At 53.5% G+C, this 26413-nt stretch overlaps 9 protein-coding genes across 9 annotated transcripts; 5 read left to right on the top strand and 4 right to left on the bottom strand.

The window, feature by feature from the left end:
• Positions 1 to 4137: 4137 nt before the first annotated feature.
• Positions 4138 to 5016, bottom strand: AB675_7808 (uncharacterized protein; the record flags this gene model as incomplete). Its single annotated transcript, XM_018148204.1, has 1 exon — positions 4138 to 5016. One exon carries the CDS (start codon positions 5014 to 5016, stop codon positions 4138 to 4140), a length of 879 nt encoding a protein of 292 aa, XP_018000544.1.
• Positions 5017 to 5577: 561 nt separating this feature from the next.
• AB675_7807 (putative beta-glucosidase M) lies at positions 5578 to 8078 on the top strand (the record flags this gene model as incomplete). Its single annotated transcript, XM_018148203.1, has 2 exons — positions 5578 to 5703; positions 5787 to 8078. The coding sequence occupies 2 exons, from the start codon at positions 5578 to 5580 to the stop codon at positions 8076 to 8078; spliced, it is 2418 nt and encodes an 805-aa protein (XP_018000256.1).
• Positions 8079 to 8339: 261 nt separating this feature from the next.
• Positions 8340 to 9719, bottom strand: AB675_7806 (Salicylate hydroxylase; the record flags this gene model as incomplete). Its single annotated transcript, XM_018148202.1, has 1 exon — positions 8340 to 9719. One exon carries the CDS (start codon positions 9717 to 9719, stop codon positions 8340 to 8342), a length of 1380 nt encoding a protein of 459 aa, XP_018000402.1.
• A 1173-nt stretch (positions 9720 to 10892) lies between these two features.
• Positions 10893 to 12074, top strand: AB675_7805 (uncharacterized protein; the record flags this gene model as incomplete). The annotated part of the gene is made up of 1 exon (XM_018148201.1): positions 10893 to 12074. The coding sequence occupies one exon, from the start codon at positions 10893 to 10895 to the stop codon at positions 12072 to 12074; it is 1182 nt and encodes a 393-aa protein (XP_018000538.1).
• Positions 12075 to 12326: 252 nt separating this feature from the next.
• On the top strand, positions 12327 to 14871 carry AB675_7804 (uncharacterized protein; the record flags this gene model as incomplete). The annotated part of the gene is made up of 2 exons (XM_018148200.1): positions 12327 to 12707; positions 13057 to 14871. The coding sequence occupies 2 exons, from the start codon at positions 12327 to 12329 to the stop codon at positions 14869 to 14871; spliced, it is 2196 nt and encodes a 731-aa protein (XP_018000312.1).
• Positions 14872 to 15188: 317 nt separating this feature from the next.
• On the bottom strand, positions 15189 to 16403 carry AB675_7803 (CTP-dependent diacylglycerol kinase 1; the record flags this gene model as incomplete). Its single annotated transcript, XM_018148199.1, has 1 exon — positions 15189 to 16403. The coding sequence occupies one exon, from the start codon at positions 16401 to 16403 to the stop codon at positions 15189 to 15191; it is 1215 nt and encodes a 404-aa protein (XP_018000446.1).
• A 558-nt stretch (positions 16404 to 16961) lies between these two features.
• Positions 16962 to 18851, top strand: AB675_7802 (ATP-dependent rRNA helicase SPB4; the record flags this gene model as incomplete). Its single annotated transcript, XM_018148198.1, has 1 exon — positions 16962 to 18851. One exon carries the CDS (start codon positions 16962 to 16964, stop codon positions 18849 to 18851), a length of 1890 nt encoding a protein of 629 aa, XP_018000205.1.
• An 820-nt stretch (positions 18852 to 19671) lies between these two features.
• On the top strand, positions 19672 to 20807 carry AB675_7801 (putative uncharacterized oxido; the record flags this gene model as incomplete). The annotated part of the gene is made up of 2 exons (XM_018148197.1): positions 19672 to 20529; positions 20586 to 20807. The coding sequence occupies 2 exons, from the start codon at positions 19672 to 19674 to the stop codon at positions 20805 to 20807; spliced, it is 1080 nt and encodes a 359-aa protein (XP_018000350.1).
• A 1980-nt stretch (positions 20808 to 22787) lies between these two features.
• On the bottom strand, positions 22788 to 26084 carry AB675_7800 (uncharacterized protein; the record flags this gene model as incomplete). Its single annotated transcript, XM_018148196.1, has 6 exons — positions 22788 to 23988; positions 24063 to 24584; positions 24708 to 24732; positions 24778 to 25086; positions 25134 to 25359; positions 25593 to 26084. The coding sequence occupies 6 exons, from the start codon at positions 26082 to 26084 to the stop codon at positions 22788 to 22790; spliced, it is 2775 nt and encodes a 924-aa protein (XP_018000490.1).
• Between the last annotated feature and the right edge of the window lie 329 nt (positions 26085 to 26413).

Here is a 26413-nt window from a genome sequence, read left to right as displayed (position 1 = left end):
ATGACCAAAGATCTCATGACCAAAAGAGGAAGGACAAGACCAGGGAAACCGGACTTGCCTAACATCCGCCTTGCACAGTCCAAACCTCACACAGCGCTTTCCCTCCACTACAGCACAGTGACTAGTCATGCGCATAGGATGATCAGAGATGAAGCATTGAAAACGCATGCTCTACTTGTCCACCGACGCAAGTCTGCTCTACATTGCGAGGTCTAGGGCAGACCCACGGCCGGTTCGACAAAGCTGCTCCCCCGCATGTTGAAAGTGGTCAATAACCCTCACTGCGGCCGTTCTGATCAGGCAATGCGACAACCAAGCGATCCGACCGTCCTTTGTGAAAACACGAGCCATCGCTTGTGGGATGTCAACAACAAAATATGGCTGTTGATCTCTCGCTGGCAATCCCAATTCCCCCACAAACGCCTCGGAGGAGGCTTTCTCGCTTCCCAAGAGGTGTTCTAGAAGCAGAAGAAGATGAGCAAGCCTATGGAGAAGCCTCGCGTTTCAGCCCAACGCGCCAGTGGTCAGTCAGGGTCTGGCACACCCCTGTTGTGCGGGCATTTCTTTTCACATGGCGCCGATCGTCCTATTTCTCGGAGAAGTGATGCGAGTAGCTGGCTGTTCGGTACTTACGACTTTCGTTGAGTGATGCTGTACGCGAACGAGGACGATGTCTAGACTGTCAGGTCTTCGAGGTCTTGTAGCCACCGCAATGTGATGTGTCTACTGTGGGCAATCGACGTTGTCGCCCTTGCCGGTTTTTAGCACCTGAAATCCAGAATCTGAACTATGGACTCACCCAGTGCGTTGGGCCGGTAAAACTCACCCGTGAATAAGCTTCCTTCTCGGCACTTTATGCCCAAGAGACCATGCTGCTCACGGCTAGAAATGCTCCCAGAGAGTGGAAGCACCGGAAGAATAGGGCAAGGATCGTTGCGGAAGTCCCAGGCCGAAACTCACGGACGTTAGGACTGGGCAGCAGCCGATCTTTTGAATTTGGTTGCTTGCATGAACGGCAGCGAGATCATGGAGATGCTGCATTGCATTGGCGAGAAATCGAATGTGCATCCTGCAGGGTTTCTGTGGGCAGTGTACCGGTGGAAATGTTCCCGAGTGGTGAGCTGAGACAGTGTGTGACCAAGCAAATCTTCAGTCAGATCGAAGGCGACAGAGCTTGTACTGCAGCGCTCCTGCTGGGTTTCCCGAGACCGCACATTCACAATTTCGAATCTCACTACAGAGAAGGGGCGATTGAGTGAAGCTCCAAGTGAGCACTTCTACATCTACAATCGATCTGTCAGTGCTGATCATTCATCTCTCTCCGAGACTCATGCCTCACTTCCATATCATCGCCGGCAGATTGATGTCAAGCTAGAGGAAACACCCCTGTCTCCTGGAGTCCTGGGCACTGCTAAGCAAGATCTCCGGCTGTCTAATGCCCCTTTCTTTCCACCGTCGTCATTTTTGTTGCTGTACCCACTGGCCACAGGTCTAGCACCTCGACAAGTTGGAATAACAAAATCAACTGGATCCTATCAGGAACTCTTCGCACTCTTCGCCATCTACCTTTGCAGCGCTCAGTGCTATCAGTGCACACAAAATCGGTCTTCACAGCACGCTTCTGACAGCAAATCCGCCCCAGTACAACCGAATCCTTGGACGCAATTCAGCATCCAATTTGTCCACTGTCGCATGAGACAGCGGTTTGATACACAGCCAATTTCGCCAATCATTCGTTGACTGTCACCAAATCCTAGTCTTCAGTCCACGCTCTGATCGCACTATCGTCATATTACAAACGCGTCACCCCGCCACGCGCGCGTCGTTGTCATTCAGCTTGCACGACATCATTTCTACTGATCATATTCTATACAACGTGCGGGAATCTCACATTCAAGGTTTTGTGAGCCAAGACTTTGGACGTCGGTCATCCTCCCACCGAGCGCTATTCTGATCTACATTTGCGATTCAGTCACTGGAAATGGACGTTGCAGACAAGATTGCGATCACGATCTGTGGTGATGGAGGATGCGGTAAATCATCAATCACATTACGTCTGGTTCGCTCGCAGTGGACGTCCGACTACGACCCAACCATAGAGGACTCATACTCAGTCACACGCAAGATCGACGGCATGAACTACCATCTATCACTCACCGACACCGCTGGACAAGAAGAATACAGAAGTCTGTGGGCTGCTTCGAATCTACAGTCCGATGCATTCCTGCTCGTTTACGATATCACCAATGCGCACTCACTTGACGGCCTCCAGTGGTTTCTGGACATGATCGATATCGAGGCTGAGAACCGCCTGGAGCAAAACAACCGACTACTATCCCAGAAAGGTCAGAAGATCCGAGGCAATCGCGAAGCAGGCTGGAAACCACCACCAATCAAGATCGTGGCCGGCAACAAATGCGATTTGAAGGATCAGAGGATAGTGAGCAGTAAGACAGGCTGGGAGTGGGCCAAGTCCCGTGGCTGTGGCTTCATGGAGACGAGTGCGCGAGAGATGGTCAACATCGAGGAGACATTCGCATGTAAGTTGCACAGTCCTTCCGCACACGACAAGACTGACATTGTTCTCAGTAATCGTCAGAAGGGTAGTCGAGGCCAGGAAAGCAGCAAAGAGCCCAGCAGGCGTTGCTGGACATATTCCCACGCTGAGCGCCGTATCAGGGTATTCTAATCAACTTCACAATATGCAATCAAATCGACAACAAAGTCCAACACCGAGAATGAACGAGAAAGTCCGTGCCGGTGGCGACGATTCCCGAAGGCCGTGGTACAAGAGGATATTCTGCTGCGGATGAGACGACAGGGAAGAGTGTCGATATCGCACGATTGACTGATATTCTTGCCATCATGATCGCGGACAAAACCACTGTGAAGGCCGCTCATGGGTGTCGCTCACTCGATGGCCCTACTCCATTTCGTTCCTTGGGACACGGCCATGCTGCGCCATGCCATCCAATCGAGGGAAGGCAGTCATTCTACCATGACAAGCATGCCGGTGACGCCCGGGTCGACATCGCTCCCAGATATTGGCATGCTACACCAGAACTGGCTGGAGCTGATGCGCAACCGAGATTCTGGCTGGAACTAATAAGGGTCGGACACTTCTCCACCACAATTTTGCCCACGATCGACCTCGAATTGTGCCACCAAGACGCACACGACTTAAAGACGTCATTCGCGAGAGTACGTCGTTCTCCGCCGTGGCTAGCAGTCCCGCACATGGCCTTTTCCCGGCAGTTTCACCTGACTTCCAAATGCGCATTCGACTGCCGCTCCGCTCCGCACGGGATCAGTCCGAAGGGTTTGCACGGAATCGCATCGTGGACCCGTTGCGAGGTCGATCAAGATCTGATCACATAGACATACGAGCTCTGCAAGGAGCGAGACAGCTATAATTATAAACATTAGGAATACTGCGCGAGCAGTGGGGAATAATAGCGAACAACACCACCAGCTATTGAGGGGAAGAGAAGGATTGCAAACGCATATAGATAGGCGGTAATGATGGTGACCGAAGTACAGATCTTGGCTCTTGGATTCTCTGTACCTAGCAGATCAGTGCTAGCTCAAGATCAGGACTTCCAGATTAGCCTCTTGTCCTATCTTGGGACCGATGCGTCTCTTTCACACTCGAATTGCAGAGCTCTGCTCACGTGACCGGATGCCTCTCAAACGTGCACGGCATGCAACTGTCGCCAGCGCTATGACACAGCATGCTCAGCTGAAATTGCTGGCAACTGACGGACAGCGCTGTTGATCGCTTGTCAACTGCACTCCGACACTCGAGTGTGCAGGCAGTCGTCGCAGCTTCGTGATGCATGAGCCTGGCATCGATGGCTGTGCCTTTCGATATTGAAGAGCGTCCGATCGTTCGCACATGATCGTTCTGGGGTACGCAGTATATCGAGTGCGTCGCAGAAGGGCCGTTGCCCCAGCGTGGCCAGTGTACACGTTGGCCGTGTAGGCTGACGAACTCAGCTCTTGGCACATACGTTGAGGCCACAGCATCGGACCACGCTGGTTTGATGACTGCATTTGCTGCTGCTGCGGAGCGGTGAAGGGGGACCCTGCCGCTCGCCAGCGAGATTGAAGTTGAAGACAGACTTGGCCTTGCTGTTCTCAGCCGCCTGTTTCAAACTGATCCTCACCGTGTCCGTGATGCATAGCAGCCTCGCATGCCCTCCGTAGGTCCACCACGCCATCGACCCCTTCCCACTCGTCAAGCAACATATTGACTTTAACCCACTCCTTCTCCTTTTCTTCACCCTCCAGCCTCCCCAATCGATCCGGCGCACCCAACGCCCACCTCACCGTCTCCTGCTGCCTCCTCAAGTCCTCCTCCTCCTCGTCCTCATCGTCCGCACTCCCTCCCTCAGGCGCCATTTCCTTTACAAGGACCTCCAACCCTTCTAGCTTGCTCTCCAACCCCGCCACGCCATCACCGCCCAACCCTTTCCCCATCCCCCGCTGCATCTCCGCCAACGTCCCAACCGCCGTAATCAATTTACTGTAATTGTCATACACCAGTGCCTTCCTCTCCCCGTCCAGCGTCCTGATCTCGCTGATCAACGCGCCTTCGGTCTTCAGCAAGTCCGTGAGCGAAGCAGTTTTCAGGAGGGAGTCGATGAAGGTTTGTGGGGAGAAGGAGGGCGTGTCGAGACTAGCCGGCAGGCTGGTCGATGTTGTGTCGAGGTCTGTGACGGTAGTGGTGGTCGAGTTCGAGATGGTGCTGGTGATCGAGGCTGTGCGCTGGACGGGAGTGGAGGGAGCGTGGGGTTTGAGGTTATAGTAGTCCCGGAGGGCGGCGCGGTTGCGGCGTGCAGGCTTCGGTGTCGGATCTTTCGCTGTAGGAGTCGTTGGATCGCGTGTGTAGTCAAGAGACGACCTATGCGAGGAGGAGGGTGTGCCGAGTGGGGAGTTGACACTTGCTATCGATGGTGAGGTGATGCGTGGTGTGGCGGCGGGCGAAGAGGCGCGTGGAGAGGTTATGGTGGCCATACTGGTCGGTGCTGCATTTCTTGCGGCGCCTGTGCTTGAGTGAGCGGGTTTTTGGCTGTGGTGAACGGTTGCAGGTGAACTCAAGATTTGGAAGTGCTCAACTCGAAGCGAAGTCGAAGTGGCAGCATGACCCCAACCCTAACCCTCTGAAGCCTGAAGCCCGACCACGCGTTTTACGACATCATTGAAGTTGTTGCTTGAATTTCGATAGTTGAATCCACGACCCTCGAGTTGTGCGGAGCCATACACATCGATGGTCAGAATCTGGCTCCGGACCGTTGATCTGAGCGATGGGCCAACTGTCCGCGGATGCCAAGTTGCCAGCATGGACTTCAGGTGAAGAGAGGCGCGTCCGTCCACGATGCACTTCACTTGAAGTCCCTAGCGGCGTCTGCGCCCTGGCTGTGCAATGGAACTTCTGTCAAATGGAATCGTTGTCACAACTGCGCGCCTGCCACTCCGCAATATCGAAAATCATGTCCATGGTATGGACGTCCAGATCAGGCAAGAACCCCTCTCATTGTGCAACCAGCCATCCTGCAAGAGCGGTGAGTCGTCATCATGCCGTTTCTACATTTCTCATCATCTCCACACACCCATGTCTCCTACAGAAGCGTCAAGTATGTCATAATGTTGGTGATCGCGTTCATCTTTGCATTCTTCGGCTGTGGTAGATCGTATACAACAGTAAGTTTCCACATCGAGCAGGTACACAGGGTTGCGCCAGCCTCGTATCTTCCTTTCTCGAGGTAAGCGGCTCACAGAATTAGGGCAACTACACCAACGTACCCGACCCATACCAAGGCCTCAGCCCGCCAGTATATCCGTCACCAGAAGGCAAAGGTAACAGCAATCCACAATGGACAGAAGCATACAGGCAAGCCCGAGATCTCCTCTCGCAACTTACCCTAGATGAGAAGGTCAACCTCACCGGCGGTCACCTAGGACGATGCGTTGGCAGCACTGCGGCAGTCCCGCGCGTGGGATGGGGACCAATGTGTCTCTCCGACGGACCCAGCGGTATTCGTGATGTCGAGTTCGTGTCGGCTTTTCCTGCCGGTCTCACTCTCGGAGCTACCTTCGATCGGAACCTGACGTACCAATACGGCAAAGCTATCGGCGAAGAGTATCGAGACTTCGGCTTGAAGATGTATCTTGGGCCTATGGCTGGTCCGCTCGGACGAATCGCACGTGGAGGCAGGAATTGGGAAGGCTTCAGCAACGATCCGTATCTGTCTGGCGCTGGAATGGGAGCCGTCACAAAAGGCATACAGTCAACTGGTACTTTCGCGGTCGCAAAGCATTGGCTTGGCAATGAGCAAGAGGAGCGACGCAGAGCCTATGAGGACAGAGGCGAAGCTATCTCCTCCAACATCGATGATCGGACGTTGCACGAGCTCTATGCATTTCCGTTCATGGATGCGCTCAAAGCAGGTGCTGCAAGTGTTATGATCAGCTACCAACGGCTCAACAACTCATACTCGTCGCAGAACTCCGCACTTATCAATGGCATCCTGAAGACGCAACTCGGGTTCGAAGGCCTTGTAATGTCTGATTGGAACTCTCAGTATGCAGGAGTGGCTTCCGCACACGCGGGACTTGATCTCAACATGCCCGACGCCGGATGGTGGGGTGGCAATCTCACACATGCCGTCCAAAACGGCTCGGTCACTGCTTCACGATTGGATGACATGGTCGTTCGGCAGCTAGCCGCCGCCTTCTACGTTCAGCTAGAAGCAGAAAAGCACAATTCTGGGTATACTACACCGCTGCCAGGTACCCAGCGTCCCATCAATACTCAAGCCGCGGAGCACGACCGCCTGATCAGAGAGGTCGCTGCAGCGGGCACAGTCTTGGTCAAGAATGCGAACAATTTCCTTCCCCTCAAGGATCCCAAGTTCCTGACGGTGTACGGCTACGATGCCGAGCTACGGAGAAATCCCTGGGGTAATAGTCCTGGAATCTTTGCTGGTGGACCGGAAGAGAACTTCGGCTGGAATACACACAACGGAACATTGATCGCTGGAGGCGGCTCCGGTTCCTCTACGCCATCCTGGGTAGTCTCGCCATTTCACGCCATCACAGAGCGCATGATGGCCACGCACGGCGTCGTTCGCTGGAACTTTATCTCCGACTCTCCACAACCTCCTTATCCAGAAGTCGACGCTTGCCTAGTTTTCATCAATGCATACGCCTCGGAAGTGTTCGATCGCACCTCACTTGTAGACGAATTCTCCGACCGACTGATCCACAATCTGGCAGCCAACTTTACCAATGTCGTCGTCGTAATTCACAACGCCGGCATTCGTGTAGTAGACGCATGGATCGAGCATCCCAACGTCACAGCTGTGCTCTTCGCCGGTCTGCCCGGACAGCAGGCCGGAAACGCCATAGCAGATGTTCTCTGGGGCGACGTCAATCCTTCAGGGCGGCTTCCCTTTACAGTTGCCAAGAAGGAGAGCGACTATGGGCACCTGCTGAACTCGACTGCAAGCGACGATTCATATCCACAGGATGACTTTACTGAGGGTCTCTACATCGACTACCGCGCCTTTCATCGGGATGATATTGAGCCGAGGTTTCCCTTTGGGTTCGGATTGTCCTACACGGACTTCTCGTACGAGCTGTTGGACGTGGAGTACGTTGATGCGGTCTCACACGACGAGTGGCCTGATTCAGAACGGGAGATTGTTCAAGGAGGACATCCTGAACTTTGGGATACGCTATTCACCGCTCGCGTTCGTGTTCGCAATGTCGGAGATGTTGCAGGTCACGCAGTGCCCCAACTTTACGTCTCGATCCCGGATAGTCCTAAATGGCAGCTCCGAGGCTTTGAGCGCGTTGGGCCGCTTGCTCCTGGAGCACAAGAAGTTGTGGAAATGAACCTGACGCGCCGAGATCTCAGTACCTGGGACGTGGGGAGGCAGAATTGGAGGTTGAGGTGCGGTGCGGAATACCTCGTTGCTGTTGGGGACAATGCTAGAGATATGGTAGAGAGTGACGGACTGGGAGTTCATCGCTTAGGGAACCTATGCAAACGGGAGAGTGAGTGGACGGTCTAGAAGACCGAGCTGGCGCTTCTCAGGACGTCAATCGAAGCTCTGTGTATACGTTGGATGGCAGGACGCATCTTCAAAGACGTGGGACAGTTGCGCGAAAGGTTCTCTGGTCGTCCTTGCATCAGGCGCAACGCTCGACGCGTACGCTAAGCATGCCTTTTTTCCTCGGCCAAGACTTGGACTGCATTCAAGGAAGTCCATGCATTCTATGAACTATATCTTCAATATTGACATTTTAGTCTAGCCAGACTCAAGCATGACGATTCAAGCCTTGCCATTGATGGGGTCCAGTCTTTCCTTCATGAGTTGCTTCACGTCCTCAACAACATCATACCGCAGAATCCAATCCAGCACATCATCATTCACGCCTCCCTCCTCACTCGGCAACGCGTTCCCATCCACATTCCCGTACCCTCCCTTCCAGCCCCTCTCCTTGTACACCCTCTCAACCCACTGCCTCGCCTCCGGCGTCTTGACGCACGGGTTCCCTGTTAGGTCTACGCTCGAGTAGATCTGCATTACGCCTGTGCGGGGGATGCGGAGCTCGTCGAAGAGTGCTAGCTTTTGCTCTACACTTGTTTGACTGCTGGAAGGCGCAAAGAGGGTGGCGAGTGCAGCCGCGTCCTGCGCACCACTAACAAAACCCTGGCCTTTGTGTGGGAGCATAGGGTGGGCAGCGTCGCCGATGACGACGAGTGTGCCGCGGGTGCAGTGGGGGAGAGGTGGGCGGTCGTAGGTGCGCCAGAGGGGGAGGAGATTTGTTGTGGCGCTGTCGGTATTCGTCGTTGTGGAGGAAGAAGAAGAAGAGGGGATCTTGTCCACCAAACCCAAAAGTGCTGGGCCGAAGCCGCCGGCTTTCATTGCGGCGGTGAGGTCCGAGGCGGTGATGTGTTGGTTGTGCTTGTCTGCGTGGGTTTCTGAGGGCTTTGTGGTTGGAGAGGAAGGGGACGGCGGGTCGTTGATATACATGGCGAAATTCTGCAGGGTGTCGTTACGGCATGGGTAGCGGATGATGTAGCGGTCTTTGGCGAAGAAGAAGTTGATTTCGTTGGTGCCGGGGAGGATGGGCGCGGTGATAGGGTCGGCGGTGATGGCGGAGGAGGGGATGAGGAAGCGGATGACCGTTTGGACTTTAGGGATGATGGGGCATGGTTGGTGAGAGTTGACGTAGGATGCCGCCGTGCTGTGTAGGCCGTCGGCGACGATGATCAGGTCGGCGGTGTGGGTGGTGCCGTCCATAAGGGTTACGGAGCCGGCTTGGCCATCGTAAGAAGCAATGGGGGAGGAGAGGCGAAGTTTGGCGGGCCGGCCGGGTCGGTTGGGGGAGGTAGCGGCCTGGCGGAGGGTGGAGTGGATGTCGGCGCGGTGCAGGGTGTACATCGGAAATCCGTACTTCGCCTCGTAGTTTCCGTCGAAGAGAGGCGTGATGGGCGAGAGGTTGGCGGCGGTCTTGATCTGCGTACGAAGGTAGGTCGTCGCTCCAGCAGACTCAAGGTCAATGTCCCACGATCGCATGATGCGAGTCATTGGTGTGGCCATGGTGACGGCGGCACCGACTTCCTGGCTGAAGGACGACTTCTCGAAGATCTGGAGGTATGTAAGAATGTGATTGGAAACAGTGGCGGAGGGTCTGTACTGTGACATTGTGGCCTGCTTGACGGAGGCCAATTGCTGCCGACAGTCCAACTAGTCCTCCGCCAACGACTATCACCTCCATTGCCGTGGGCGGCTCTTCCGATAGTGATCCCATGTCGCGGAAGAAGCTGAAGACTGAAGTTTTCGATTGACCTGGGTAAGCAGTGCTCGAGCTCAGTATCAATTGCCTCAAGTCCGTCAGCTCGTAAGATCACAGGGGACAGGAGCATCATCGAAAATGATTATATATATGAAATTACATCCTGCGTGAGATCAAACATTGTAGGATCTGGTCATCGCTTAACGCCTAACGCGGCGTTTCTTGAAGAGGCAATATAGTGGACAGATCGACCAGTAATGATGGATGAAACGTTTATTAGTTCCGTATCCTACCTTGCTTCTTGCCTCCAGCCATAGACAATGGTTTGATGTTGAGCAGCGGTGTCAAGAACGAACTCAGAGCGGAGCATGTCTCGCGAATGGCGGGCCTGAATGATGGAAGCGCATGTTCAAGCTTGATACGCTTGTCCGGTGATGTTGAATCATAAGAACTCTGAAGCCTAGCAAGGTAATGACTGGTCATGCTCGGATTTCGGACGCCGGTCTCGATCGTACACGCTGCAAGTGGCAGGCACAGCGCTTCGTTACTCTTTGTCTGAGCTGTACTCGCTGCCGGCAGATTCAGCAGAGAGAGAGCGAATGACAGAGATGTTGTACATACGACATCGAAGAAAGCATGAAGATGATGCGAAAGCAAGTTTTGCTGACGTAAAGTACCTACAGCCGTTGCCAAGAAGGCAGAATTCGTGGTTGTTCAGGCGACTTCGCTCAACTCAAAGGCAACATCGGCGTCAGCGAATGTCTATGAAAATCAGGGCGATGATTGCTCTGTCCGGCAAGGCACCATCTCTGTTTCCTGATACTGTCACAAGATGTGCAGGACCGTTAAAATCTGGACGCAGATGAGCGGCTGTAGCTCCCTTCACTGAAGATTGGCAGTCGCGAAGCCGCCCCCACAACCTGAAATTGATCGTGGCCTAGCACCGCCCAGTGCTTCGCGAGATCTTCCCTCAGCTTTGCTGTCTTCGTGCTTCATGACGACTTTGTCGCGTATGCGATTCTTGCTAATGGACAGCAGTATCTGCAGTTCGACATTGCACATCGAAGGCGATGACCTGGATAATGGCAACGTCACCGTCAAAAGCAAATTTATCTGGCTTCTCTGAGGAGAAGATACCTGTAGATCTGGCCAAGGATGTTGAAGAAGGGAGCTCAGAGAAGACAGAACATCCTTATCGAGTTTCTGACAGCGAAGCTGTCGAGAACTCCAAGGAGACCATGACGTTGGAATCCTCTGCTCCAAACGACAGCTTCTTTGACGAGCCTCTGGAATCGAATTCCATTGGTAGCGGTAGTCATTTTACCTTAAACGGCGATAAAAACAAGCTGTTGTCCAGCAGTCATGGGAAGCAAGCGCCTCGGAGCCGCGATGACAAGCAGGCAATGCCTCACGACGACGACAAACAAACGTTGGACCTGGATGGCAAGCAAGTCTTGGGTGGCAACGCAGACAAGATAGTCGCCACAAGGTTTGAGCCAGGTCAAACAGACAGTCCGACGACAACGCTAGATCGATCTCAAATGGATGTCTCCCAACTCAGTAGAGGCTCTGGATCCTATCAAGAATACGCGTTCTGTCACGCTAGCGCGTTGCGTTTGAACCACAATGTTGTGATCGACCCCAATGGAGGAGCCATCTACTTTGTCGAAGTTGCAGCGTTTGCCAAAGGCCGTGTTGATGTTGTCGTGCACCACGTGAAGCACGAACTCGCCTCGAAAGGAGCCACGCTTACGGCAGATGAAGGCAAGCTGTGTTCAGTCGTTGGCTTTGCCCAGTTCCCTCACGACCGCGATAACCTTATACAGATTGGTCTCGGCGATCACCATGACATGAGCAGCGTCAAATGGCTTGAGCTAAAGAGGACTCACGAAATCGCCGACTGGACGATCGTTTTGCCCGGCAGTCTGAGCCATGAACTACAGCTAGCAACAAACCTGGACTCATCAACCCGCTCCAGCATCCCATCTGCGTCCCCGATCTCTCCACTGGACAGCAAGTCGTCGACTGGCAGCTTCCGTCTTGTTGAAACTTCGACAGGCGCAGTCATTGCTGCGTACTCAGAGCTGAAGACCATGTCCAGCTGGAAGAAACGAGGGAAGCTTAGAATCTACGACCGCTCCGTTGTGCATGTGAACATGTTGTCCGGAGAGGATTTGCAGCTCCTCATCGTACTCTGTTGCGCATCGATGAATGAGAAGCGCAGACGAGCCAGCGTGCGCAAGTGGACTGCAGGCGTTTTCTGAGATCGTTGGCAGATACTGCAGGCCAGGAGGTACTGATAGTATCAGCGTGCTCTGTTTGATGGCAAGCGCCTTCCGTTTACACCGACGAACGGTTCGCAAAGCTATAAATCCTGTCCAGGTTCCCCGCGTACATTCTACAGCCAGACTGCTGGAGAAGCGGGAGCTGAACACATCTCCGCCACGTTTGTTCACAGAGCAGGTTCGGGATCTAGCAGTCACTTTGGGCCTTCCAAAGCCATATCGACATCCACGATGGCAGCGACTGTGACAGAAACGGAGTGGCACTTCGACCCCAGTACCACTCCCGTGACGATACCGACGTCCACGAACGACTTGACATCAACTAGCACTGTCGTTTCACTCACGACGACATTTGACACCACCACTACCACGAGCCTGGCCACGCCATCGGGTTCGTCCACGAGCATGCCCTCCAACTCGACGTCCACGCAGTCTGACCCATCTGAGATGGATGCCGGCAAGATCGCCGCTTCTGTGCTTGGGGCTGTTCTCATAGTCGCCATTCTTGTCGGTGGTGCTATCTGGCTCAGACGTCGGGATGCCAAGAGGAAGAAGCAGCAAGAAGAGGCCATATTGCTGCAGCATAGAGGCCCACAGGAGGTCGCTGTGGACGTAGGTCGATAATTCGAGCTGGGTCTGGCGTTGGGCGCCGCGCTTTTCAGTCATTCAGTTCGTTGTTCCAAGATTGCATGCCTATTGGCTGCACGAATACGGGGATGGTCGTGTCAATCTGAAACACTGCCCCATGTCTGACAGAAAGTTATGGACGCTATCCCAGCGGCATTGCCCAAATCACGGATGGGAAGGCTGTCTTTTGAACATATCATGTCCAGTAAATAATGCGTTGAGGCGCAGTCCTTGCATTGACATGTCGGCGCAGCGACGGGAAGACGTGTCGACAACGGAGACTTATGGCCTCGCTGGAGAGACTCTCTATTTTCCTATTCTGATGACTCGTTAGCCACGGTATAGACGAGGCACATCGCTGTTGAACGTAGATTTTCTACCTCATGAGCTGTTTGACAATCTGCTTCTGCAGAAGCGTCGAAGTGCTACGAGCGTCTCAGAGGCTATGTTGGCAGGCAATCACACCGAACATGTTGGATGGGTCAACAACCAGACTCGCGGCACCAGTGACATATTGTTTGGTTGCGTGTCGACATTGGTCATATGCGTGTACACCGCGTTGCATATGAACATCACACTGTGCAACAAATCAAAGACATCCAAGTTTGCCCATCATACCTGGTGGATTCTGGTCGGCGTATTCGCACCGGAGATTATCTTGATAGCAGCCTCTACTCAACATGCTGCAGCTGCACGCCTCCAACAGGAGATCGACCGAAGACGCCGATCAGGAGCTCTCCCAGACGACGTCAATGACAAAAGATGGCGGAGTGTCTTCAGCCACTTCGTACTCATGGGCGGCTATCAACTCGTACACATAACGACAGAGCAGAAACATGCACTGCGTATGGAACCAGACTGCGTCGTCGAACTACTGGGCCATGCACAATTTAAACCTCTCGGCCTGCAGGAGATCGAGGCTCGGAGCAGAGCGTCGACTTTGGCAAAGAGCCTATCAGCCATTCAGGCGTCTTGGTTGGCGGTCCAAGTTGCAGGTCGTTTGGGCCAAGGACTTCCTGTGACGGAACTTGAGGTCAACACCATTGCTCATATCTCTTGCGCACTTCTCGCCTGGCTTTACTGGCTTCGCAAACCCTATGATGTCGACAGTCCGCAGGAAATAAGGTTGGATGATACGCTTGGGGGCTTTGTAGCTGGTCTTTGCTTAATGAGGCACGGAACAACTGAGCAGATCTTCGCTGAACTGCTATGGAGACGCACGGAAGAGTCTCATAACATGAGCAACGTCAACATCTCAGATTTTTGGGAACCTCGGCGAGTGGAACGGCGTCTAACCACCTCGACGCTTCTTGAACATATGTGCCATGCTGCTGGAGACATTGTTGTGCTGGAATGGTCCGCTTGTGCGAACAAGCAGAATCTAGTGCAATATCGCCAGCAGCGCAAAGAGGCCAAATATGTGCTGCTGCTCGAATCTCGTAGCACAGCCGAGATCGATTGGGCTATGAACAATTTCGACGAGGTTTATGGACAAGATCTACCGCCAATCATTGTCATCGCACTAGGAGACGGTGCTACCGAGGTGCTTCCTGATCCGGGCTTCAAGCTTGAAGACAGGGGAAAATACATCCATGTGGTTGCCGACCAGTTCGGGTATCTGCTACATCAGAGGTTCTGGACTGAGCCTGAGCTATCTAAGTTGTTGGCAAACCTCATCAGAAGCGTTATGGATTATGCGCACCCTGATCGTAGAGAAGTTCGCGCATATGGATGCCGCAGCTTCCTGGCAACGAAAGACCCAGTCTTCCGCGATAATATCTGGTCTGATACCCCGTGGCAGACCTGGCTGACCGGCTTAGCTATGACCGCCGTGTACGGTTCTATACACGCGGCTCTTTGGAACGCACACTTCCCGACCGATGATGAACGGTGGCTGTGGAGGATTTCTTCGATCGTCGTTTTGAGCCCGCTCCTGATACTTGGGATCTGCTGGATTGGAACAAGGGCGACGAAGCGGCTGTCTAGCCTAGTGGACTGGATCGTAATTCTAATATCAACCCCGTTAGTGCCGCTGGCCCTCCCTGCAGCAAGGCTTTTCCTCGTGGTCGAGTCATTTATCAGCCTCCGCAGCCAGCCGATTGAGGTCTACCAACAGGTGAATTGGACACAGTACATCCCACACATCTGAGCGGGCACGTTCAGTTCCAGGACTGCCGATATTGATAAGGCACTGTATCGACGGGCCACACACTGGGAATAACTTGGCAGATATGTGCAGTAGAGCAAAATAGGGAGGACGGATTGGCTCTTGATGATAAATGGCAATTGGGATATCAGCCCACGAGACCCTTGTGACTCCATGTACTATGTTATGTGACACATTCTGTTCGTCAATCTTGTAGCAGTGTACCGCACCCAATGCTCGCATCACCCAAAATGCTCGTCCATAGAACTCCACGCTATCAGTGCCTCGCACCCGGAAGTCAAATCCGCAAAGCAGAAATCTTACCCGAAGACCCTCAGAAATGCCGCCAGAAACATGCTGCTCAACAGAGGAATCGTCAGATTGTCGTCCCAGCCCCAGATGTCCACGAATTCGCTGACGCATGCGATTAGGCCCGTAACGAGGCTCATCAGAAAGACTGCTGGGGCACCTTCTATGATGCCCTCGGTTTCCCTCCAGCCGAGCTGCTCTTTCACAGCATTGGGCAAGGTCAGGCGGTTTTGAAACATGAACCCATCCGCTCCTGACGCGAGCATCCTGTCCAATCTTGACTCCGTTCTGGGAGCCAGCCAGCCCCAGAAATATGCTGCCGCGAAGACACCCACGACGAATGCAGCGATTGTGCCGGCGAGGGATTTGCCCTTGCGCAGTCTGATAGTGTAGCGACCGTACAGACGGCCGAAAGTGCTTGCTGCGGTGTCGCACCAACTGAGCAGGAGAATAGACACAACTCCCACATCCTTAGGGTAGAATTGCAGGGCAATAAACGCGCCCAAAAGATACCATATCACGCCATTATAGCCTGAGACCTCAGTTTCACGCATGAAAGCGCCGAGGCATCTGATGTAGAATTGATTGAACCGTTCGGATCGATGTCGGAGAAGATCGGTCGGTGCTATTATGGAGAGGGCGATAAGGAGGTAAGGCGTTACGGCTTGCGTCGAGGAGCCGCTGACGTAGAGCCAGAGCGTGAAGAAGCCTATCGATACGTGTAGGACTTTCCGTGGCAGCTCGTGCTTATGTATGAGTGTTTGGTAGTGTCGGTGGAGGGGTATCAGCCCGAGCGGCGATGGTGAGCGGGAGAAGTCCCGCCATGATTTCTTTACGCGGTCGTATGGTGATAGGTAGCCGTTCGGTTCGGGAGGGGCGATAGCGTGGCCATTGGTGGTGAGTGGCTGTGATTTTGTGACGGAGGATTTTCTGGTAAGCCCGCTCATGCGCCGTATATTCCGTCCAGAAGCGATGGTGCCGTTGGCGGGCTGCAGGATGGGACTTCTCGAGCGCGTGCGGGCACGCTGGTCAAGACTGGAGTCTGATCCGGAGCCGTCCTTCTCTTCCGCTATCGAGTCTGGCTGTGGTGACTTGGGTCGTTGCTTTTTGGCGGCAGATCGCGTGACGGGTGCGAAGTAGCCGTCTTGTCTGTCGGAGGCCTCGGATGGCGTCGGCGAGGGCGATATGACTCTCGGAGTGCCGGGAATTGTGTAGTAGGAGTTCATCTTGGTGTGTGGTGGGCACCTTGACGGTGAGATGTGTCAAGATGTCCCACTGCAGAGCCAAATGGCCTGTATATAAAGAGGTTCAGATCTGGAAATGACACGTGGTGAGAACCATTTAAAGCCAAATTGTGTTCGACTGTGCTCATTGCGGTTCTACCAGGTGTCTGCTCATAGCCATCTTGATAGTCAGCTAGGACACAGGCAAAGCGTCACGAAGAACCCAAGTAGATGACGGAGCACAGATAGCAAGAGGAAAGTTGGTTTCGTGTGCAAGATGACACGCACATGCTTTCCCTGCTGAGTGGCAGCCTTGGTTTGGTGTTCTTTTTTTGCCCAGGGTCTTGATTCCGCGACAGCCGGGCCTTGACTTCGCTTGAAGTGATGCTTGATGAGCCGTGTGGGTGCCTAACTTCTGGTAGCGAGGGGTCTCTAGATTTGATGTCACGGGCGCTCCCTTGTGGCGCCTGGTGGCTTAGTCATTCAACTCTTGGCACGTCTTCTCGTAAGACTCCAACTCAAGAATTTTCAACGCCGTTGACACATGACGATACATCAGACATGGCGCCCGACAGAGGAGCGAAGACCTCGAAGCCCAGCTCATCTCGAGCGTGGGAAGCCCTGACTCCTGCACTATCAGAATGGATCCTCACGGCGACCGCCGCGATGGGCTTTCAGAAGATGACGCCCGTACAGGCATCGACGATACCTCTGTTCATGGGCAACAAGGACGTGGTGGTGGAAGCAGTCACAGGTAGTGGGAAGACGCTGTCATATCTCGTCCCGCTCGTCGAACGATTGCTACGTCTGGACGAACCCATCAAAAAGCATCACGTAGGCGCGATCATTCTCTCACCTACGCGAGAGCTTGCGACACAGATTCACCAAGTCCTGGTATCATTACTGCAATTTCATGCTCCGTCAGCAGCCGCCATCAGATCTATCAACGGGGAGGAGAACGAGGAACAAGAGGAAACAGAAGCTTTCCCAGTTTCCGAGCTCAAAGTGATCCCACAGCTACTACTGGGGGGCACTCGAACGCCAGCGCAAGATCTCAGCCTCTTTCTGAAGACGTCGCCCAATCTTCTAATCTCAACACCCGGCCGACTTCTCGAGATCTTATCCTCGCCATACGTGCACTGTCCACAGTCGTCCTTCGAAGTACTCGTACTGGACGAGGCAGATCGCCTACTTGATCTAGGCTTCAAGGACGATCTGACAAAGATTCTGGGACTGCTTCCGAAGCAAAGACGAATAGGACTTTTCAGTGCCAGTGTTTCTGAAGCAGTAGACCAGCTGATCAGAGTTGGTCTTCGCAATCCGGTCCGCATCGCAGTACGTGTCAAGGGAGCAGACGGTGCTCAGGACAAGCGAACTCCTGCAAGCCTGAAAATGACATATGTCATTGCCAAAGCATCACAGAAGTTGCCCATGCTCAGCCAACTTCTGCACAAATTGGATCCCAGGCCCTTGCGGACCATTGTCTACCTCTCGACTTGCGCAGCAGTGGATTACTTTCAGAGTCTCCTGCCCGGCCTATTGCCTCAAGGCACGGTGCTAATACCTCTACACGGTAAGCATCCTTCGAATGTCCGACAGAAGAACTTTGCGAGGTTCGTCAACTCCGCTTCGCCCGCACTGCTTCTGACAACCGATGTCGCTGCGCGAGGCCTAGACATCCCGGCTGTGGATCTCGTGGTGCAGATAGATCCGCCTTCGGACCCGAAGGTGTTTCTGCACCGCTGCGGACGGGCAGGACGAGCAGGTCGAAGAGGACTTAGCGTGGTCTTCCTGCAGCCTGGCCGCGAAGAGGACTACGTCGCATTTCTCGGCGTTCGGAAAACGCCCATCACTTTGCTCGACGACCCTGACTTGTCCGTGACGGAGGACGAAGCCGATGAGACGAGGCAGATGTTCGTCAACTTGGTTTTGAAAGACCGTGCGTTATACGACAAAGCCCAACGAGCATTTGTCAGCTGGGTCAGGAGTTATTCCAAACATCAAGCGTCCTCTATCTTTCGCACAGCTGATCTGGACTGGAACGATCTTGCCATTGGCTGGGGGTTACTGAGACTTCCAAAGATGCCAGAAATGAAGAACTACGACAAGTCTCAATTTCTTGCGCCGATCGTCGACTGGGACGCATATGCTTACAAAGACAAGCAGCGTGAGAAGCACCGATTAGAAGAAGCGGAAGCAGCCGATGATCAGCCGAAAAAAGCCGTCAAACAACGCACTGGCACTACTCCATGGTCCGCAGATCTGGAACGAAAGGCTGGCAAGGAAGCGAAGCGGACTAAGAAGGCCGCTAAGCGAGAGCATGAACGGGTGGCTGATCTGACAGAGAGTCAGAAGCAAGATGAAGAGGAAACGGCAAGGATGATCGCGCAGATCCGAAAGCAACAACGGAACCCAAGTTCGTCCGAGGACATTTTCGAGGGCTTCGACTGATCGAAGAGCCACTCACTCTCACAGTCAGAGTCCGTGAGTCGCAAGCACAGCTTGACAGACACTTTCGAGGTCTGAGGCTGAAAGACAGCGAGGTCAAAAGCTTGATGGAATAGTTCCTCTTCACGCGGTTCCCTCCGCCTGGCGAGAAACAGACTGCAGATTGCAACCGCAGAATAGGTAATCCACTGCTATGATTGGTGTCTCAGGATGTAGAGGTACTCATGGATAATTTCTCGGCTTTGTCTGCGCTGCGTTGACAACGACAGCCGACTGACCACGGATAGTCTCTGATGAAATATGGCGTCCATGTTGAGCTCCCCTGGATTTTCGATATTGGTCATGCCCTAACAAACTCTTGATTCACGTCACTTCACAGGAGCAGCCGCGAGGACTTGCCGACACCACTTCTGCACCACAGCGACTGATGTCTTTGTCATCAGCTATACTGTAGATCACGACTAATCACGATTCCTACGAACTATATTCTAACTTCCGAACTCAATTGGACTACCCGATTGGTACCCTCGCAAGTCACACTGCATCGCTCACGAAGATGAAACACTACTATTCTCATGCAACCCAGTGCGCAGTGCTGCTAGAGATCCGCAGGGTAGAATCGAAGACGACGCAATAGCTTTCTGCCTGGCTTGGCTGCATGATGTGTATCCGAGCAATACGTGCTCAAACCAGTACGATCGGCGGGGACAAAGATATATAAGAAAGCTACGATAACGGACGGCGTGAAAGACAGGAACAACAGCTTCTCAACCTGAGAAGAGCGACACAAATCCTGAGGTCAACCAAAGCCGGACTCCTCGAGATGCCAGCCGCAGCGTCCAAACACCACGATGGCGGGCCCCCTCTTGTCTTCATAACGGGGGCGACAGGACACATTGGCTTTCGCATTCTCGTTCACTCCCTCGAAGCAGGCTACCGTGTACGCATCGCCAGCCGCACTCTCACTTCCGCTAAACGTCTCGCCACTCTGCCATCCATCAAGCCGTACGCTGACATCAAAACCACCGACGGTGACCCCATCGTCTCCTTCACCGAGATTCCAGACTTCCTAGTCCCAACGGCATTCGACATGGCCCTCCAAGACGTTACCTACGTCATCCACGCCGCCTCTCCCCTCCCTGACTTCACTCTGACGAGCTTCGACCTCGACGCCGACTACCTGAACCCCGCCAAAGACGGCACTCTCAACCTCCTCCATGCCGCCACCAAACACCCTAGCATCAAACGTGTCGTCATCACCTCAAGTGTAGGCGTCCTGACCCGCCCGGTCCCGCCAGCCCTCGCAACCAAGATCATCGGCCCAGACGACACAGCAACTGTACCATCTCGCGATGCCATGGCGACGCACTCCGGTCGCGCATACAATGGCTCCAAAATCCTTGCCTTGCTCGCAGTCGACGAGTTCGTAGCCACCCACCATCAGAGTCTCGGATTTGATGTGGCGCACATTCTCCCCTCGTACGTGCAAGGTCGCAACGAGGCTGCAACATCACTCAAAGACTTGGCCGGGAAGACCTCCAACGCTAATATCGTTCGTTTTGTCCTTGGACAGAAATCTCAAGTGCCGGATTTTACGGACCTGGTCCATGTCGATGACGTTGCGGCTGCGCATGTGAATGCGTTGGCTGCTGAACTGAGTCAAAGTAAGGGTAAAGGGGAGGTGAAGAGGTTCATAGTGGCGGATAATGATGCATCAGGCCGAGGGCCTATGAGCAGGTGGAGAAGATTGTGAGGAAGAGGTTCGCCGATGAGGTTGAGAGGGGCGTGTTGCCGCTGGGGGGCAGTGCGAATGTTGTGACGGTGGGGGAGATGGGGCATGATGTTGGGTTGACGGAGGATGTGCTGGGGTTGAAAGGAAGGTGGAAGGGGCTCGAGGAGATGGTGGTCAGTTTGGTTGGGCAGGTTGTTGAGTTCGTGGAGAAGGGTGAGAGATTGTAGAGCCTCAGTGACGAGGGTGAGGAAAGAGATCGTGGTAAAATTGCGGAGTTAGCTCCAAGACTGCGTGGTCGGTTTGCCAAATTTCTTGTGCATGTCATTCGGCTACAAATGCATGCTTCCAGTTTTTCACTTGGTGCGCAGATGATCGCTTCACTCACGCTGTCTCTTGATCCTGTTCCCTATCTCTCGGCCCCCTTACGGTCCTTGTCGCTGCGGGCGTGATGGCTCTTCCTCACATCGTGTGTGGCTAATACTTGATGTCCTCTGAGCAAGCCTTCTCAAGAACGTATCCACAATTCCTGGTAGCTGAACCGAAGCCGAGAGCAGGGCCTGTACCGAGCCTCATCGGGGAAAAGAAGCAGGATCGGTGTGGCCAGATGTGTGAGAAGCAGATGAATATCCATTGCGACCGTCTGGGACCAGTATGAAAACGATTCTGATTTGACCAGCCTAAACGCAAGGACGTCGGACTTTGCAAACAAGGCTGGATGAGACCATCAGATTGACAAGAGTCTCCGTGGCTGGGACCTCAATCCACCGCCATGTCTCCCATGAAGGACGTACTCAAATCCCAAGTACCGTCTTCATCGTCGACGTCGTTGTTCCACCCTTGCCACTCAATGACTCGTTCTGCCCATTTTCTGCCTTCATCCACAGTAGTTGCAATTACATCTTCTGTCAGAATCTATGGCGACCCCCAGAAGTCGCGCCATTTTCTGCGTTCATCCACAGTAGTTGCTAATCCATCTTCTGTCGGAATCTGTGGCAACTCCCAGCAGTCGCGCCTACGAAGTGATTGCCGTGCATATGTCGACACAGATCTCCCATCCACGCCCAAAACAAGCAGGGGGTCAATTGCTTCTGGTCGGCTCGTAACGACCTCTCCATCCCGGGATTTGAACGGTTTTGCAATCCTAATCATGTGGTCGAAGAATTTCTTACCCCAGCAATATGCCAGCATGAGAGGTGTGAAGCCCTTAGTGTCTGCTCGGTCGATGTCAGCCCTGGCGTTTACCAGCAGGTCGCAGAGACACAGCGCTCCATCGATTTGCTCTTCAGATGTACTGGCAATCAGATGATGGAAGACTGTCCGGCCGTGAATGTCGCAGTGCGTCGCGTCTAGGCCCAGGCACAGAAGAGTCTGCACCATCTGATGATCGCCAGTGACGATAAAGCGCATCAGCAACGAGCGTCCCTTCTGGTCACAGTTGTCCAAATCGAGACGTTGAAGCTGGAACAACGCGACCCACCCAGCGTTGGCCTCAATAGCATCTAAAGTGCTCTCGAGCATGTGTGGGCCCGATGTCTGCACAGCGGCAACCAAATCCCGTCTGTCGACTTTCATAAACCCGTCGAGCAAAAAGCGAGCCCACTCCCACCTGTCCCTTCGGAACAGCCTACGCAGCACTGCGTGCAGGCCACGTCCGCAACAGTCAACCGGCTGTCGAAGGCTCGACACATATTGTGCGAGTTCCACACTGTAGGACGCTCCTATGAAGACCATATGCTAGACATGCTCCAACAATGCAGCGTCTCTGTACGGAGAGTCAGGCCCACATAAGCTTTCCATGTAGGCCGGTATGCCTAGCCTGACAACGAGCTCGAACGGAGATACTCCATGCCTGTCGCAAAGGTTTGCTCGAGCACCATGATCCAAAAGCCACTTCATCACCGTCCAGCAGTATCTGCCGACCGCGAAGTGCAAGAAAGTACACCCAAATGCATCTCTTGCATTGATGTCCAGGCCGTTATGTACGAGGATCGCCAAGAGGCGGCACATACACTCTTCGCTCAGACCATTAGGCTGACAAGAATTCATCAAAAGCTTGCCATCGCAGTGCCAGTGAGGTTGCGAGGCTGGGTCGAACAGAATGGACGTAACACGGTACCCCGAGTCTAGCAGAAGTTGCAAAATTCTCCCAGGTGCATCATCGTCCATAACAGCGTTGTCCAGTATGGCTGACGCATTGGGAGCTTTCTTCAGATTGGCCAGCAGTTTCGATCGATGCATGTTGATACAGGATACCGCGGTTTGACCGCTTCTGCCAAGTCTCGGGAGTTGGCACTCTTCGGGTTGTTGTACCGATCTTGCCGGACAAGCTTCTCCGCGAGTTGAGCAACGCCGTATGAAGCAGAGATGAACCATCCCATCGCTCCAGCAGAAACATGACGTGGTTCACGGCAAAGCAGCAACTCTCTAGTGTGCAGCCAGAGGCGAAGCGGTTCGAGCCATTTTTCGTCACCAAAGAGATCGACGGCAATATAATCCAGAAGTCCATTCGTGTCCTGATACATTGGCCCATCTTTTTCTTCGGACAATATCAGAACGGCGGCGCAGTGCTTTGCCCAGAACATGTACGCATAAGGCGTGAAGAGCCTCCTCTGCTCAGCGTATGCGCGCCAAGTGACATACATTGCATTCGGCCAAGACCCTTTTTGTTGGATTTCGGAGTCTTCCACATCTGGTTCAGCTTCGATTACACCAGTATCGCTCAAACGCAATTGCAGTATAGAAGTGTCGATTTTGGCCGTGTTTAAGTCGTCTGTGCCCAGATCGCCCGTCTTCGATTCGTCTGGCGCCATAAGCGTCACGTCCTCATAGGCTTGCCAATCGAAGAAAGCCCAACTATGGTCTAGGCGCGAGCGGTAGGTATGCAGCTGCTTGGCCGCATGCTTGACGAAAAAGAGACAACGCCGAAATATTTCTTTGTGGCAGTTCAGCTGCGAGTAGCAGTCGTTGCTCTTGAGCAGGAAATCGACGACTGACATATGCGCAAACTGGAGCACATCGCTATTCGTCTCGTCGTGACGTGGACCGGTTACAAGCAGGTTCTGAGTAATCTGTCTCAGCTCATTCACGGTTAGTGTTCGATCAATATCGTCGTGGCAATATCCCGCCGCACTCGGATCGGTGACAGCTAGTGCGTCTCTCAGCTGATCCCAGCTTATTTGTTCGAAGGCTCCAAGCACCATCTGAAGGGCTTGCTGGGCGAGAAGTCTGGACCGCTCGTGAGGGGCATTGGTGTCGAAGATCTCTTGGTAGACAGCGCACAACTGGTCGTCTGCTCCAGCGGGTGATGCCTGCAGTCTCCGGATGCGTTCTTTGACCTCTCTCCAGTCCGCCGTCGTGTAACGCTTGTTGGGAAAGAAGAGAGACACTGTCAGCTTGACCCACAGAAACCTGTCTTATTAGTAACGCAAGGCCCATGAAATGGGGGATTGGATTTCAGCCGGGTGACGAAAATCAGTACGTACATGCCCTGTGATTTTTCCAGCAGTACTTTGGCGAGGTCCTTCTCGATTTCCGGATACTCGCCGTTCAGTAGCCTCGCTCTATCTTCGTGCCCGAACACCTCTTCGTTGACAAAGTATTCCATGTCATCCCTCGTCAGATCCACGTCAAGCATTACTGTGACGCATTGAGGAAAGTACTCACCGACATCGACGTTGAGACGGCTCGTGAGGAAGAGCTTCAGGTTCCCTGCGTGGGAAGATGCGGCCTCCTTCAGTGTTCTCAGCAAGTCCCACCATTCGGCGCACTCATCGAGAGCGTCGATGACGATTCGTGTCTCACGACATGACTGAAAGATCTCACCGAGCAAGTTCCTCCGCTCTTGTTTCGCAAGTTGCGCTCCGGCTCGCCGGTCTCGACTCAGCTTGCCGTAGAGGTTGGCTACCGGCTCGATGATGGCATCCTCGCCCTTGATTTCACACAGCTGCTGCAACAGCGCATTTTCTGCATTTTCGGCGCTTGTGACTTCGCTGGTGCCACCAGCACTGTCACAATATAAGTAGGCGAAACCCGTGCCATGCAGCCATGCACTGTGTTGCCGGAAGTGCTCGACCAGACGGCATCTGCCTCAGAGTTAGAATGCGTGGAGATCAACAAGAAAGCCTTACGTCAATGTCGATTTTCCAGTGCCAGCTGCAACCGGTAAGTATATGGTGCCAATCGATATTGTTGGCTTACCTGTTCCGCGAAGCCACAAGACTTGCAGTCCATCATCCAAGTCCCACCCTTTGAATTCGTCCGATTCCAGAAGCCACTGACCGCTCCGCTCATACTGATCTGCGATTCGAGTAGCTTTTCGCCGCTTGAAGTGGTCAGTGATGCAATCATCTTTGAATATCCAGTTCAGGATCTCTTGGTTCGCTTTGAAGAACTCGTTGTCGCTTTTGATCTTGTCGAATGAGTCTTCGCAAATCTTGAACTTGGTATCAAGATCCGCTTTGATCCTCTTGAGTTCTGGCCTGAGTTCGACTACGCGAGCCATCGCCACTGTTTGGCATGAGTATATGTAAGTGATGTGATTCGGTGAATCTTACCAGCTGGGTTCAACTCGAGATACTCTCTCGATACCGTACTATACTCAAGCACAAGGGCATAGACAGCCACCAAGTATTCATCTGCTTTATTAATGAGAGACTGGGGGCATGTCTGGCTCTTATGCAGTAGTTTCGCTTCCTTGTCAGCACATCGATCAATCTTGGAACAGACGTCATCTAGATCATTCGCAAGACTATCGTCAAGCTCGACTTTGGAAAGAGCAATCTGCAAAGCGTCAGTCGCCGACCTGATTCAAAGCTATATTCACGATCTGTGACTATGGTTGCGGGTGCCCGCTATTCTCGATAACGAAAAGCAATCAGGCCTCAGCTGCTCATCGCTGCAGTCGGAAACCAATGGCAGTGGAATGGAACGACGACTCGGGAGCCATGGTCAATTCTTAGAGACTAGGGGGGCACGATCCATGGTGCGCTTGCACAGCTGTGAGGGAAACTTACGTCCAAGACCGTGGTAAACACACCGATCCCCATAGTCGCACCACCAGTGGGCTCAAAGCGACCAGCTCTTATCGAGGTAGCATTAAATGCCTGCAGGTAGCGGCCCCACTGGATCAGTCTCCGACGGCGCCCATATCGTTGCGCGAGAGCTCTCATGTTGATGTCGCGTATGTTGTCTTTGTAAATTGATATGAGCCGAGCCGAGTCAAGAGGCTTACCACCCGCAGCAGCCAAAGACTGGACGTGATCAAAGACGTCAGGCTTCTCCTCCTTGAGCTTCTGCAGGGCTCTCCTCCAGAGATCTTTGTCCCTGGTACGAGAAGGTTCCGCCTCAAGAATCGTCGACGTGCTTACGTCTGATGTACCGGGCTGGACATCTCCGCTACTTGGCTTGTTGGTTGAACTCTTCTTGAAGGGCTTCGACACCTTATCCAGTAGCTGTCTGGCTGGTGAAGGCTTTCTGCTCGCTCTTTTCTTTGCAGGGGACGGCATTGTTGGCTGCCTCGACGCGTGGCACGCCTCCGCAAGCCAGTGGGAAAGAGCTACAGCGCAACGGAAACCAAAATTGGACCCGTCTCAACGCTCATTTGAACAGCATCGCAGCAATAAGGCATTCAGTGAAGCTGCTGAGGCATCTAGCATGCGGAAGGAGAGTTGGACTTACCTGGGCCTACATACCTTGTTTGCTGTCTTTGCAAGCCATGAAGCCTCCACGGCAGCTTGCAGATACTTTCCTTGTTTGCCATTTCAAAGACGACCGCAAAGCGTCGGACTGACCGCCGGGCTTCCAGAGGCAACTTGGAAGTCAAGGTCCGGGTGTG

The sequence above is a fragment of the Cyphellophora attinorum genome (genome assembly GCF_001299255.1).
Source record: "Cyphellophora attinorum strain CBS 131958 chromosome Unknown Contig12, whole genome shotgun sequence".
Classification (NCBI taxonomy): domain Eukaryota; kingdom Fungi; phylum Ascomycota; class Eurotiomycetes; order Chaetothyriales; family Cyphellophoraceae; genus Cyphellophora; species Cyphellophora attinorum.
The sequence above is the reverse complement of the archived record's forward strand: the minus strand, read 5'-3'. Positions and strand labels throughout refer to the sequence as shown.